Source organism: Trichosurus vulpecula, chromosome 2, assembly GCF_011100635.1.
Source record: "Trichosurus vulpecula isolate mTriVul1 chromosome 2, mTriVul1.pri, whole genome shotgun sequence".
Taxonomy (NCBI): Eukaryota; Metazoa; Chordata; class Mammalia; order Diprotodontia; family Phalangeridae; genus Trichosurus; species Trichosurus vulpecula.
In genome coordinates this window covers 180,074,304-180,087,601 of record NC_050574.1, presented here as the reverse complement: position 1 = coordinate 180,087,601, position 13,298 = coordinate 180,074,304, and the positions used below count along the sequence as shown (strand labels likewise).

Genomic DNA, 13,298 nt, shown 5'->3' with positions numbered 1-13,298 from the left:
AAAAAAAAAATGGCAGAGTGTACCTGCTAAAAAATTCAGGAAATATTTTATATCATATACTGATGGGGAAAAAGTACTGGATTTGGAATTAGAAGGTTGCTGTCAAGTTGGGTTGTAAAGCCTCAGGCAGCTCTCTTCTGCTCCAGAATATTTAGTCCTTATATGTTATTTGCTTTAGCTGTGTCAGATTTTTCCCCTCCATATCCTGATCCTGGCATTGCATACCAAAAATATCTTCCCATGAGGCATCTGCCAAAGCAAGGAGAGGGCCTAGTTGTTCTTTATTTCAAGGCAGGGACACCAGAAATGCCTTCCTTTGGAGAAGAGGTGATAAATAATTGGATGCTTAACCAGTTTTCCCTCATCTGCTTAAGAATGCATTGATATTTTAAAACTCTTAAGTGCATAGTTGGGGCAAAAATGACAGCTTTCCCCAAGTATCTTAGTCATCACCATGCATAAAAGAAGGGTAGTTGCAGGTAGAGCTACTCCCATGGTTTCACGGCAGAGGCAGGTTGGTATTAGACATTCCTCCTTTATATGTCTTGATGTCTCCTTCACATATTCTTCAGCCTAGTTCTTCATTGCCATTTCTTGACCTTTTCTCCCCCTGTGCTTTTCTAGGGTAGAAGCAGGAGGAAATAAGTGCAGGTTGGCACCTCTCAAGCATTCCTCTCCTTAATGCAATGTGGTGGAAAGTGGGTCTTTTGTCTCTCTTTTCAAAAAAGGCTCATCACTGAAGAACCAGAAGGGTTCTTGGATCTTCTTTATACATGGTGGGAGTTGTATCCAAAAGCTAGAGAACCAAAATAGAAATAAAAGTCAGAGAAACTCCACCCTTTTGGGTTGAACAGATAAGTCCTAATGCAGTATCTCTGTTTTTTCTCTTCAGGAAAAGGAAGTGTGCCAAATAATGTAACTCGAAGGCCAAGCTTTGAAGGCACAAGTGAATCTTTTCCATCCTATCACATCAGTAGTGCAGCCTATGAAGGGCCAGGCTTTGGAGAAGGGGCAAATATGCTGAGTGATGTGCCCAGGCAGTACATGGATTATCTGCTTACTGCTCCTCAGCCTTCAGCTCTGACTCCTACAGGACCGAGGCCTCTTGGGGTCAACCCTCATAACACCCCTGGTAGCCATCAGCACCAGTCCAAAGCCTATTCTGCAAATTTGGAGGCTCCAGGCATTAATTATCCAGTTGCTAATCACAGCAGCCAGGCCCTACAGCTCCAGCCCTCTCACGGTTCAAATGGCCCACATTATGGCAGGCCACACATGACAGTACAGGGAGAGCCGATGGGGTATGGCATCCAGCGAAGCCCATCTTTTCAAAACAAGATACAGCAAGATGGAGGGTATGCAAATCTTCCAAGTAAAGGGCAAGTGGTCCAGAATAACTCCGGTCACACATTTCAGCCAGCAGCAACAAGCCTGTACATGACACATTCTCATCATAAGCAGAGCAGCCCCTCCTCTCACCAGATGCACATGATGGCTGCCCGGAGTCCAGCATTTGCTAATGACTTTTCAGACAATCCACCGCAGAGTCTCGTCACCCCGTCTAGAAACAGCCTGAACATGGACTTGTATGACATGAATAACCCTGCAGTCCAGGGTTGGCAGTCATCTACTCTGTCAAGGCGGGATTCTTTACAAAACCCAAGCCTGGAGGCTTCGTCTCGACCACATGTCTCATTCCGGCCTGACAGCCACGTGCCAAGTAGAACTAATTCATTCAACAACCACCAACAGCCACCAGTGGCTGTGTCCATTAGGACAGGACCTGCCAGCAAAACGGATGCCTCTATCCCTTCCCCCAATACGATCACAGCTGTCACATCTGCCCACATCCTGCATCCGGTGAAGAGCGTAAGAGTCATGAGGCCAGAGCCTCAGACAGCTGTAGGTCCATCTCACCCTGCCTGGCTTCCCCCAAAGACACCAGCCGTGGAAGGTTTAGAAATGATGGAACAGCATCCTCTCCCAAAAGGAAGCCCAAATGCTTACCCACTGGATGTTGATTATGGCACTCAGGAGCCAAGGTGCCCACCACCTCCGTATCCCAAGCATTTGCTCCTTCCAAATAGTTCAGAGCAGTTTGACATAAATAGCCTTTGTGTAGGGGTGGAACAGAGCCTTCGAGGGGTTCCTAACTCAGTAAGCAGTCAGGCTGAGGACAGTGTTGAGAGAAATGATAAAAGCAGCAAGAATTCCAAGGGGGAAAAGCCAGGGAAAGATATAAAGCAAATCCAGACCTCTCCTGTCCCTGTTCGTAAGAACAGCAAAGATGAAGAGAAGAGAGAATCTCGAATTAAGAGTTACTCCCCTTTTGCTTTTAAGTTCTATATGGAGCAGCATGTGGAGAATGTCTTAAAAACCTACCAGCAGAAAATTAACAGACGATTGCAGTTGGAGCAAGAAATGGCTAAAGTAATTTCTTTTTATACCTTTATATATGTACATACACAGAGATATCCTTAAATTTGGTTTTATGTCAGTAGTAATAGGCCAGGACAATGGAGGTCAAGGAACTAGAAATATGTCTGACACATGTCATGAAACATGGCCTTAGTGGGGATAAATCGCAGTCTTCAGGTATTTGAAGGGCTGCCATCTGGAAAGAAAATTCAAACTTGTTCTGCTGGCCCCAGAGAACAAAACCAGGGATCCCAGGTGGAAGCTTCAAAGAGCCACATTTAGGTTTGATGTCAAGAAAAATTTCCTAACAGAGCTCTCCAAAAATATAAAGCACTGACCCAAGAAATTCTGAGTCCTCTAGCAAAGGCCAGATGACTTAAGTGTTGGGAATGTTTTAATATAGAGAGAGTTGCATTGTTTTCTTAAGGTAACAGGAAGGATAATACTACTGAAGTATTTTGTTAATGTTTCAAAAGATCAAGAAAGTAAGGTTTGTGGTTTTCTATCTTGGAAGTTTGGAAAATTAGAAAAATGATAATATATTGGTATGTGTCATTCACATACAGTTTCAATAAATCCTGCTTTAAATATAATTTACCAGCTGATGCTGAGAGACTCTGGAAAGTCATCATTCATTAAAAAATTCTGCTATTTATAATTAGCAAATTATATTAGCAAATACTGCCCTAGGAACCTGGCAGCTTCATTTTTCCCTGAATTCTTAAAATGTTAAAGAGCTCTTGGAATTTTCAGGTATTTTGTGGCGCATTTTCCATAGACTTCTGTTTTAACACAGTCATTTCAGAAGTTTTCCTTGGTTTTAGAGATTCTCTAAACAAATAAGAAAAAGAATTTAATGTTTCTCCTGTCTTTTGAATTCTAAAATCTCTGTAGTGTTAGGCTGGGGCCCAATATATAAAGGAAAAAATGAGCCAATCTCTTTTTGGATCAAAGACCTGACTTCTGGTGTGTGCTCACTTTGTAACTGTACTTCACGTCCCATTTCTTATGTCTTTTAATAAGACTCTCTCATTGTTTCTTCCCTGCCAAAGGCTGGTCTCTGTGAAGCTGAACAGGAACAGATGAGGAAGATCCTCTACCAGAAGGAATCTAACTACAACAGGCTCAAGAGGGCCAAAATGGACAAATCTATGTTTGTGAAAATTAAAACCCTGGGTATTGGTGCTTTTGGAGAAGTTTGCCTTGCTTTCAAAGTAGATACTCATGCCTTGTATGCAATGAAAACCCTGAGGAAGAAGGATGTTCTAAATCGTAACCAGGTGGCTCACGTCAAAGCAGAAAGGGATATATTGGCAGAGGCAGACAATGAGTGGGTGGTTAAACTCTACTACTCCTTCCAAGACAAAGACAATCTGTATTTTGTGATGGACTACATCCCTGGTGGGGACATGATGAGCCTGCTTATAAGGATGGAGGTCTTTCCTGAGCACCTGGCCAGATTTTACATTGCAGAGTTGACTTTGGCCATAGAGAGTGTCCATAAGATGGGCTTTATTCACAGAGACATCAAGCCAGATAACATTTTGATAGATCATGATGGTCACATCAAACTGACTGATTTTGGGCTCTGCACTGGATTCAGATGGACTCACAATTCCAAATACTACCAGAAAGGTATTGTGTTTACTCATATTGTGGGTTAAGTCTTCTAGGTCAGGGGTTCTTAATCTGGGGTTTGTGAGCTCATGGGTTTTTAAAAAATATTTTATAGCTGTATTAGGATCTTACCTATTTTATTTTAAAACATTCCAACGAGTTCATAGGCTTTTTCAGACTATCCAGGGTACATGGTGGGGAGGGAAGAATAGGGACAGACAGTCCATGACAAGAAAAGGTTTAATAACCCCTTATTTAAACCATCATTGTTGAATCTTAGCTCTTTTGGAATCCCAACACACTATTTTTGTTTATATCTTTCTATCCTTCATTCCCTAAAAGTGCTGCCTACCATAATATTGGTTTGCTATTTTTCAGTTAAAATGAAATATTTCTCATTTTTTAAAGAATTTTATGATGCCCACATCCTTATTAAAGACACTTCAAGGATATATTGCAGAGGCTAAGCTAGAAACTGCCAGTCTATCCTGTCTTTAAATTAAGATCTCTAAGAACAAAAGTTCTGCAAGTATCATGAAAGTACTTTGAAAACAGTTCACTGAAATCTCTTCTTCTGCCATAATTTTTGTCTCCTCTTCGGCTATGTACATAATTTTTTTTTGCATGTCCCAAGATCATGTTATCACTTAAATGAGCAAAAGGAAATCCTACCCTAGCATCTCATTGTGGCACGGAGGTGGTCCTGAGCTCTCAAAGGCTGTGCCAGAGCAGTGCAAGTTCAGGCAGGCCCCAACCAAATTAGTACAACTTCAGATACAAGCCTGATGGTGGATTGTGCATCTGTTACTGAAAAACAAGACTAGCTGATGTCACCAGAAAGTATCACCACCTTCTGCTAGGATCATCAGAAGGTTGCCCAGGGGCAGCTAGGTGGTGCAGTGAATGGAGCACTGGCCCTGGAGTCAGGAGGACCTGAGTTCAAATGTGGCCTCAGACACTTTGACACACTTACTAGCTGTGTGACCTTGGGCAAGTCACTTAACCCCAATTGCCCTGCCTTCTTCCTCCACCCCCCTCCAAAAAAAGAAGATTGCTCATAGGTGAAGAGTTTTTGGCCATAACAACTCATGATGGCATCTACTAGATCTCCCAGATCTCTTGAAGTAGAAGCATTGAAGATAATAGATACTTAAATTTATGCAACCAGTGGTTTGCTATGATTCCCTGTCTGCTTTTCTGCTATACCTTTGTCCAGCTAATCATGTTGTTCTTATATCAGTTTAATTTAACTTTAGGCCTTCAGTTTACTACTGTATCCTTAATGAACTTCTGTGAGGATTATTTCTTGCATTTATCAAGGCTGTTTTAAACCCCCTTCCTATTTTATGCTGTTTATATCAAGTTGTTAAAAAAAACATTTTTTTTCTCTTTTTTCTGGGCAAAAGGGAGTCACATCCGACAGGATAGCATGGAACCTAGTGACCTTTGGGATGACGTGTCAAACTGTCGATGTGGAGACAGGCTGAAGACCCTAGAGCAAAGAGCTAAAAAGCAGCATCAGAGATGTTTGGCACATTCACTTGTTGGAACTCCGAACTACATTGCCCCTGAAGTTCTCCTTCGTAAAGGTATAAACTTTAGAATTTCCTTTGCCTTGAACATTCAGAAACTTCACTGGGTTGGTGGGTAGGCCTGGCACTAAATGTTGATTGTTCTTTGAAACCCTTTAAATGCTGAATGGTTTTCGTGCCTCCAGTGGAACATTTCCCACAGTAAAGATACTGTCCACCAGTGTCTGTCTTAATGAAGCCATGGCCTAATCAATAGAAAAGTATGGTCTTCTTCATAGTTGAGTTGTCTTGGTTGTCTCTTTACAGTTTCTGCTTTATAATGAATGAAGCATTGGTAGGTGAGTCAGCCAATAGCATGAAAGGAATAATTCCAAAACTTTTTTTGTTTTTCACTTTGACAACAAAGTCAGAAGACAAATTTGGTGCAGTGATAGATGTTCCCTCCTATATCTGCACTAATAATAACTTATCTCGGTTGAGCCCTATCAGTTTTCTGACTCCAAATAATTTTGCTATCAGTCACTGTTCGTTGTGCCACAGGGCACAAAGCATTACTCTGGTACTACCCCATGATTCCAAAGATTATTTTAATAGCTGCTTTGGCATGAGGTCATATTAATGTCTTGGCACTCTGCTCACAGTAATAGTAGTTTGCTGATATGATTCAATCAAATTTTTTAAAATCAGTATTTTTAAGTGCCCCCCCCTTCCTCCTTTTTATCTCTCCCTCTCTGCATGTACTGCTTATTGTCCTGCCCCATAACATTATAAAGTCCTAGAGGGACTGTCTGTTTCCTATTTTTCTGTCCCTAGCACACTTAGCACAGTACCTGGCACATAATAAATGTTTATTGACAGGTGTAAAATTTCTCTTCAAAAAGATTGTAAGCTTCCTGGAGCCAGGGAGCATATCTTCTGCTTTCACATCCCTGCCAGAATTGCTTAGGTCTTTGCATACACAAGGTTATTCAGGTAGCAGCCTGTACAAACCACATAAAAAAGACTTGAACTCAGCCATCTTGGCCCTTAGAATCTCAGGGAGTGACTGATGTGTCGCAAAATTTGTGAATGCTGAGAAGAGTGCCTGTAATTGTTAACTGAGAGTGACTTTTATTCATCTCACCTTTTAGGGTATACTCAGCTCTGTGACTGGTGGAGCGTTGGCGTGATCCTCTTTGAAATGCTGGTGGGACAACCCCCTTTCCTGGCTCCAACACCCACAGAAACCCAGCTGAAGGTCAGTAAGAAAGGAATGTTCTTCTGGTTTATGAGGATATAGAGGTCATTCGATCAGTTACTTGGTAAACAGGAAAATTTGACCTCTTCGCTCTCCCCTCCACATACGCCCCCCATTTCTGTTATGTTTAGTGGAAGAAATGTGAGTTTTGTGGTATGGAATTATCACATGCCCTTTGAAAGTAGTAAATGTGGATCAGTAGCAATGGGTCTAAGGTTTTTTCCTCTTTTTTTCCCATGTGATTCATTCTTTCTTAATTTTCATTTTAAACCATTGCTGTTCCATTTATCATCTTGGGAACAGTGTGATTCCAGAGGACAGATGATGCTATGATGATGTGCTGCCCATTTCCTGACAGAGAAGTGATAGTTTCAAGATGCAGAATGAGACACACGGACAGTGTGGGAATTAGATTTATTTGACTGTGCATATTAGTTACAAGGGTTTTTTTTGGGGGGGGGGTGGAGAGAAAATAATGGTTAATTGAAAAACAAAATTTAAAAAAAAGAAAATGTGAGAAGTAAAAATAAGAAAAGGAACTATACTACCTACAAAGTTACTATCCACCAGGAAATGGATTTTTGCTGGAAAAAATCATATGCCCAAAGAAAGAAGTTTTTGGCACTAATGAATACAGTGGAAGGAACCTCAGAAGCCATCTAATCGAGTCCCTTAATCTTATAGATAAGGAAATTAAGACATAGGGAGGTTTAAGAGGCTGGCCCAGTGTCACTCAGGTATTAAGTGTCAGAGTCCTGAGTTCAAATTTGGAGTCCTGTGACGCCAGAGCCAAGCATTAGCACTGAGCATGCTACCTTCTTACGGTATTGCCGTTTTTAGAGCAGCAGTAGTGCATTCTGTGTTGGTCAGATGAGTTGTCTGTATTACTTATAATTACTTTAAAAGAATTTTAAAATGTGGAGCAGGACATATATTTAGGACGTAGCTAACGTGGGAATTTGTTTTGCTCGATTATGTAGATACATATACTTACATTTCTAAGTATAAAAAATGTGGCATTGCATAAGTACATCAAAAGATACGTGATTTCATCCATGTGAGGGTCCCTTCCCTTTTGTTGAAAGTCTCTCCATAACCTTCCTATTGCTATGGCCAAAAAAGAGCCTTCACCCAGTGACCAAATTATCCAGACTTCTCTGGAATGACTGCTCTTTACACAACAAACACACAGACTGTCCTCAGACCTGTATCCAAGGCCATTTCAGCCAGGGCCAGCCAGAGCTGACTGTCTGCTTACAGCCCCATTAAGAACCCAGAGTCACTTTGGTGCTACTGTGAGGCGCTGGGGACAGATAACCTCCGGGGAAGGGAGGGGGGCGGGGATTTATTTAGTGACATGATGAAGCTCTTTGAGTTCTATTCCTGTCTTCTGGTGTCTAAAATAGTATGTATTCCTGTAGAAGCCAGTCTATAGAATTAAAGTCTTCAGCATCAGTCTGTAGTTCTCAGGTTGAAGTGATTAACTGTTTCTTACTGAAGGCTCTTTCCCACTTGAATTGCTGAACTTGCCAAGAAATGTGCCTGTATAGTAATGGGCACCTGAGCATTCTCCACCATAACTCAGCAGACCTGTAGCTACTTAACCTTAGCAGGTGAAGGGCATTGGTCCCACTCAATTTAACACCAAGATTTTCTTGAAGGATGTTGTCCCCCACCCCGTGACACTGTCATAACAGTTCCCTGTTCACAAAGAGGCTTTAGAAAAGTCACATTCATTTCTTAATTTAACAACAAAGCAGCATATTATAGTGGAAGGAGCACCAGACATTAGTCAGGAAGCTTGGGTTTGGGTCCCAGCTCTGATATTACTGGATGTGAGATTGATATTGGGCAAGGCCCAGTAACCTCTCTGGGTCTTCATTTCCCCATTTGTTAAATGAGGGAGTTGAACTCATTTGGCCATTTAGGTCCCTTTCATTTTAAAAGTTCTGACTCCCATAAAAGTCACCTTTTATCTTCATTAAGAAATGAAGTGGCTACTCTCTGTTTGCCACCCACACCTCCCTAAAAGACCCCAGCAAATTAATATTTTATTAACTGGGTACTCCCAGTCGTTAACTGATCTGAGAAGCTCTTAGGGACTGGGAATAAATATTGTATCTGTGATTTCATTGAAATAAGAAGCTCCTACTGAGGAATTTCCTTTACCAGTGTGAGTCAGCACCTTCTCTGCAACTTATAGTATTAGAGTTGCCTGGGGCACTGAGGTGAAGTGACTTGCCCAAGGTCACACAACTAATATGTATTAGAAATGAGATTTGCACTCAAGTTGTCCTGGCTCTTAGACCAGCTCTCTTTCTACTACATTCATATAAAATAAGACTAATTTCATTTATTTGACCAAAGGTCAAAGTCATGCTTTTTGCCAGATGCTCTACTTCCCCCCAACACACACATGTAAGTAGATTTAAGTTTCATTATCCAAAATTCTTCCTGTAAAATCATCAGCAACAAAACCCAGCATCTAGCGGTGTCCTTACTACCCTCTTCCCCCACTCCCTTATAGCATCTCAGAGAACTTAGTTTCCCATGTTTAACATTCTGCCTCTGGGGCAAGAAGAATTTCTATACCAAATTGCAACTAATCCTGACCAGCCATTTGACAAATTCCTGCAAAGGGAACTGAGAATGTAAATGAAAATCTATCACTTCAATCAATGCAACTGTTCTCTCTTTTTTTATAGGATTGCATGTTTTTGCAAAGTAATTTTTTCCTTTTGAGAAAACTTGTATCCCCTAAGCACCACCCTTAATTTCCTGCCCATTGGTTCTTTATCTTTCAGCATCTGTGTCTTTGGTAGCCTCCTTACAAAATTGCCTTGTGGTTTTGTGGAAAATGAATTCAACTACCTCGAGTGCTGCAATCTCCTGGGGGAGTAGGTAGCCTCTCAAGTTCTCCATCAAAGTATTGACCATATCAACTCACTACTGCTCAAAAAATAAAACAATAACAACATGGATTGGCCCTGGATCTGATGAGAAATTGGAGGAAAAATTCATATTTTGGTTTTGTCTTCTCTTTCAGGTCATAAACTGGGAAAGTACACTTCACATTCCAACACAAGTCAAATTGAGCCCTGAGGCCAGTGACCTCATTACCAAGCTTTGCTGCGCTGCTGAGAACCGGCTAGGCAGAAATGGTGCTGATGAGATCAAGGCCCATCCATTCTTCAGCTCCATGGACTTCTCTGGTGACATCCGAAGGCAGCCGGCGCCTTACGTGCCAAAGATCAGTCACCCAATGGACACCTCAAATTTTGATCCTGTAGATGAAGATGGCCCTTGGAATGATGTCAGTGGGGATAGCACCAAGGCCTGGGACACTCTGACTTCTTCCAACAGTAAACACACGGAGCATGCCTTTTATGAGTTTACTTTCAGAAGGTTCTTTGATGACAATGGCTATCCATTTAGATGCCCAAAGCCTTCAGGAATTGAAACCACACAGTCTCAGAACACAGACATAGAAAACAAAGAGATGGTGGATCCAACTGGAGACTGTCAACCTGTGTATGTGTAAATGATTACATAGCATGCCCCAGACACATAGATATAAGGAGGGCCTCAAAGCTGATCCCGTAACAGACATGCGTGGAAGTTGAGGTCAATTTTGTTGTAAATAAGAACTTCGTTTACTACACTTGAAATTCTGCTCTTCACAGAAAAAAAAATACTTTTTGAGTCAAGCAGTTCTTCATTTCTAGACTCTGGTTTGTGTGAGATCAACACCCTCACACAGATAGGCATTTAAAGACAATTCACAGCATTAAACAATATTTTTTCAAATTGAGTACAGTTTAGAAAGAGCACTTATATTTTGTTTATATCGGTTTTTTCCTACTAAATTCTAGGGATTAACTTTGACAAATCATGCTGCTGCTGTTATTCCTTTTTCTACATTGGTATTTTAGCCATAGCACTTACTTCACATTTAGGAGAATGCATTAAAAACTGAAGAACATGATGGGCAAATCTCTGTGCAATAAAGTCAAAAAGGAAGAGAGATAAAGCACTCTGGGCTGATGTTACTGAAGCTGCTTTCATTCATACCATGTTTTCTTGGTGGGTTATTGTTTCGGGTTTGGGGTTTTTTTTTTTAACCTCGTCCTGTCTTCCCCCTCCCATAGCAGAATTGTGACATCACCTTAAAAAGCGGCTTTTGTTTCCTTTTGCATATTAGTGTGTCATAGAAAGTGTGAGCAAGGTGACAAGTTGGGTGTGATTTCGGTGTCTGGTGTGTGAAGAATGTTGCATGAGCAGGGTTTTTCTGTTCAGTAAGTTACCGTATCTTGCCATTCACGGGCAGGTCCCGTGAATCTGTTCTTAACGAGTATCTTTAAAGTGAGGTATTCTAGATGGTGTGTTGATAATGTATTGTGTGGATGATTTCCTTGTTATGATTGTATACCTTATTGATTTCTTCTTTTTAAAATTTCAAATGTCTGAGAAGTTGATTTTGTGTCTGTGATTGGATCATTTTTTGTGGGGGGTAAATTTAAACACCTCCTATCCTTCTAAACTGAACTTAGTTAATTAATAATACCTCTTAAAGGTTAATTATGAAAAAATCTGATCCTTGTCTGTATCCTGTTCCATTCATGGAATGATTTGTATGTGGTGTTCAGTAATTATGACCTTGTTAGTTAATATTTTCTGTTAACATTACACACACTGAAAAGATTTAAAAGTGTGTTCTCCTTTTGTCTCAGACAGTTGAAATGTTGCCCTGATGGAACACAGTCCTCTGTTTCCAACAGATGCTATTGGTCTGCTTTAAAGTCAAATCTTAACTGAGTTTAAAGTGTGCATTTAAATTTTTGTAAAATGAGGCTTATTCAAAGTGATATTGGAATACTAAAATAATGAAGCCATAAATATTTGCATATAAGTATAGGTATGTATATAACTGAATAGATAAACACATAAAATATTCCTTAATTCAAATTAGTATTACAGTCCTATTTAAAGTGATTTATATTTGAGTAAAATGCTCATTTGTTTTGCTCTTTGAAATTCTGGCGCTTTGTATTTTTCATTATGTTATTCCATATATTATTCCTTAATTTTTAGCATATTCTATCCATTGTTATCCAAGCAACAACATTTATAAATTTATCGTCTAAACTAAAAAAAATTATTCTTGTGTACGTGTTTACATTTGTATGAATGGCATGTTCTGAGGTCTGCTGTGCTTGTATTGTGACAGTCCACATAAGATTCAGTATTACTGCTTTTTTTTATAGTGATGCCAATTTTTTTTTGTTATTTACAGCTATCTGACATACTTTCATGTGGTAGGTTCTTTCTCAGGAACTCAATTTAACTGTTATTTATTGATATACCATTGCCTTTGAAAGCTTCTACTGGCACAATTTATTATTAAAAGTTTGGATTCTCAAATCAGCAGTTGGTGTGGTGTTTGTTTCCCTGGAATGTCTGAGTTTCTGCTTACAGAGTCTCCAGGTCTTGGTCTAGTTGTGGCAGGAGGGAAAAGTCCAGAGCAGCTGTTGCTGACTGATTCTGTAACAAGGGGGAGGGGGTGACATAGGAGAGAGAATGAGCACAAGTCCTCTGGCCTTTGTTTTTTAAAATGGACGTTGTTATTTTGGCCTTCAGGAAAAGGAAATAGCTTTTTAAGTTTTGGAGAGAAGGCTAAGAATTTTATTGAGGCCTTGACATTTCAGTATAACTTTAAATTCTTTATAGCTCGGTGAGGTGTGTGTGCCTCTCTTGATTTTAAATTCCCAGGATATCTTGAAAGTTGTTGGTCGGGTGGGTTTTTTTTCCTCTTTTATTCCCTTCAGCTGCTCGTCTTGCCCAGCCAAAATGTGAATTTGTTTAATTAGGCTAATGGCCAAAGAGCAGATTCCTGAGAACAGACATAGGCAGTGTTTTTTGACAGACCCTAAAATGGATGAAGGCTGCACCCAGACCGTCACGAGGTCACGGCCAGTTCTGTCTTCAGCTTGTTTGTGGTCATTGTTGGGTGCGATTTGGGGTCTGCTGCTGGGACAAATATCTTACTGCATTCCTTCTAATTTGCTCCTGCCCCAGTTCAGCTGACAAATGAAATGCTCTCTTTGAATATAATTTATAAAATGAAAATCATCAGTATTCCGTGTCTGAGCCTCCTATAATTAAAGCAGTGTCTCAATTTTGATTTTGAAATAGGAAGGACTTCTGGAGGTCATCTGGTGGACCCCCTTCTGCCTCTAGGCAAAACTGTACCTAAATAAACCAAGTCGCTGAGGAATCTCATATGACCTCAGTAAGAAGCCAGCAGCCCATGTTTGTTCCTGCTAAAACAATAGAATTTATTTAGTGCCTATTTGCAATCCTCCTGGTGTTGGGCCCTGTAACCATCCTGTTTTTCTCCCAGATTAAAATACTGTCTCCTTTGGAAAGTAGGGAGTTTCCCATGTCTAAAAATGGCAGCCCTGTTTAGAAGTTAAGATGAGCTTGTTCGCATTGAG

At 40.5% G+C, this 13,298-nt stretch overlaps 1 protein-coding gene across 1 annotated transcript in view; it reads left to right on the top strand.

Annotated features, from left to right (window-relative positions):
• LATS2 (large tumor suppressor kinase 2) overlaps positions 1 to 12,228 on the top strand; it is an 82,401-nt gene extending 70,173 nt beyond the window's left edge. The window contains exons 4-8 of the mRNA XM_036745245.1: positions 893 to 2,430; positions 3,471 to 4,053; positions 5,442 to 5,624; positions 6,698 to 6,804; positions 9,851 to 12,228. Coding sequence (XP_036601140.1) covers positions 893 to 2,430; positions 3,471 to 4,053; positions 5,442 to 5,624; positions 6,698 to 6,804; positions 9,851 to 10,345 — 2,906 coding nt within the window. The 3' untranslated portion in view covers positions 10,346 to 12,228. The remainder of the gene's footprint in view (positions 1 to 892; positions 2,431 to 3,470; positions 4,054 to 5,441; positions 5,625 to 6,697; positions 6,805 to 9,850) is intronic.
• The last annotated feature ends 1,070 nt before the right edge of the window (positions 12,229 to 13,298 follow it).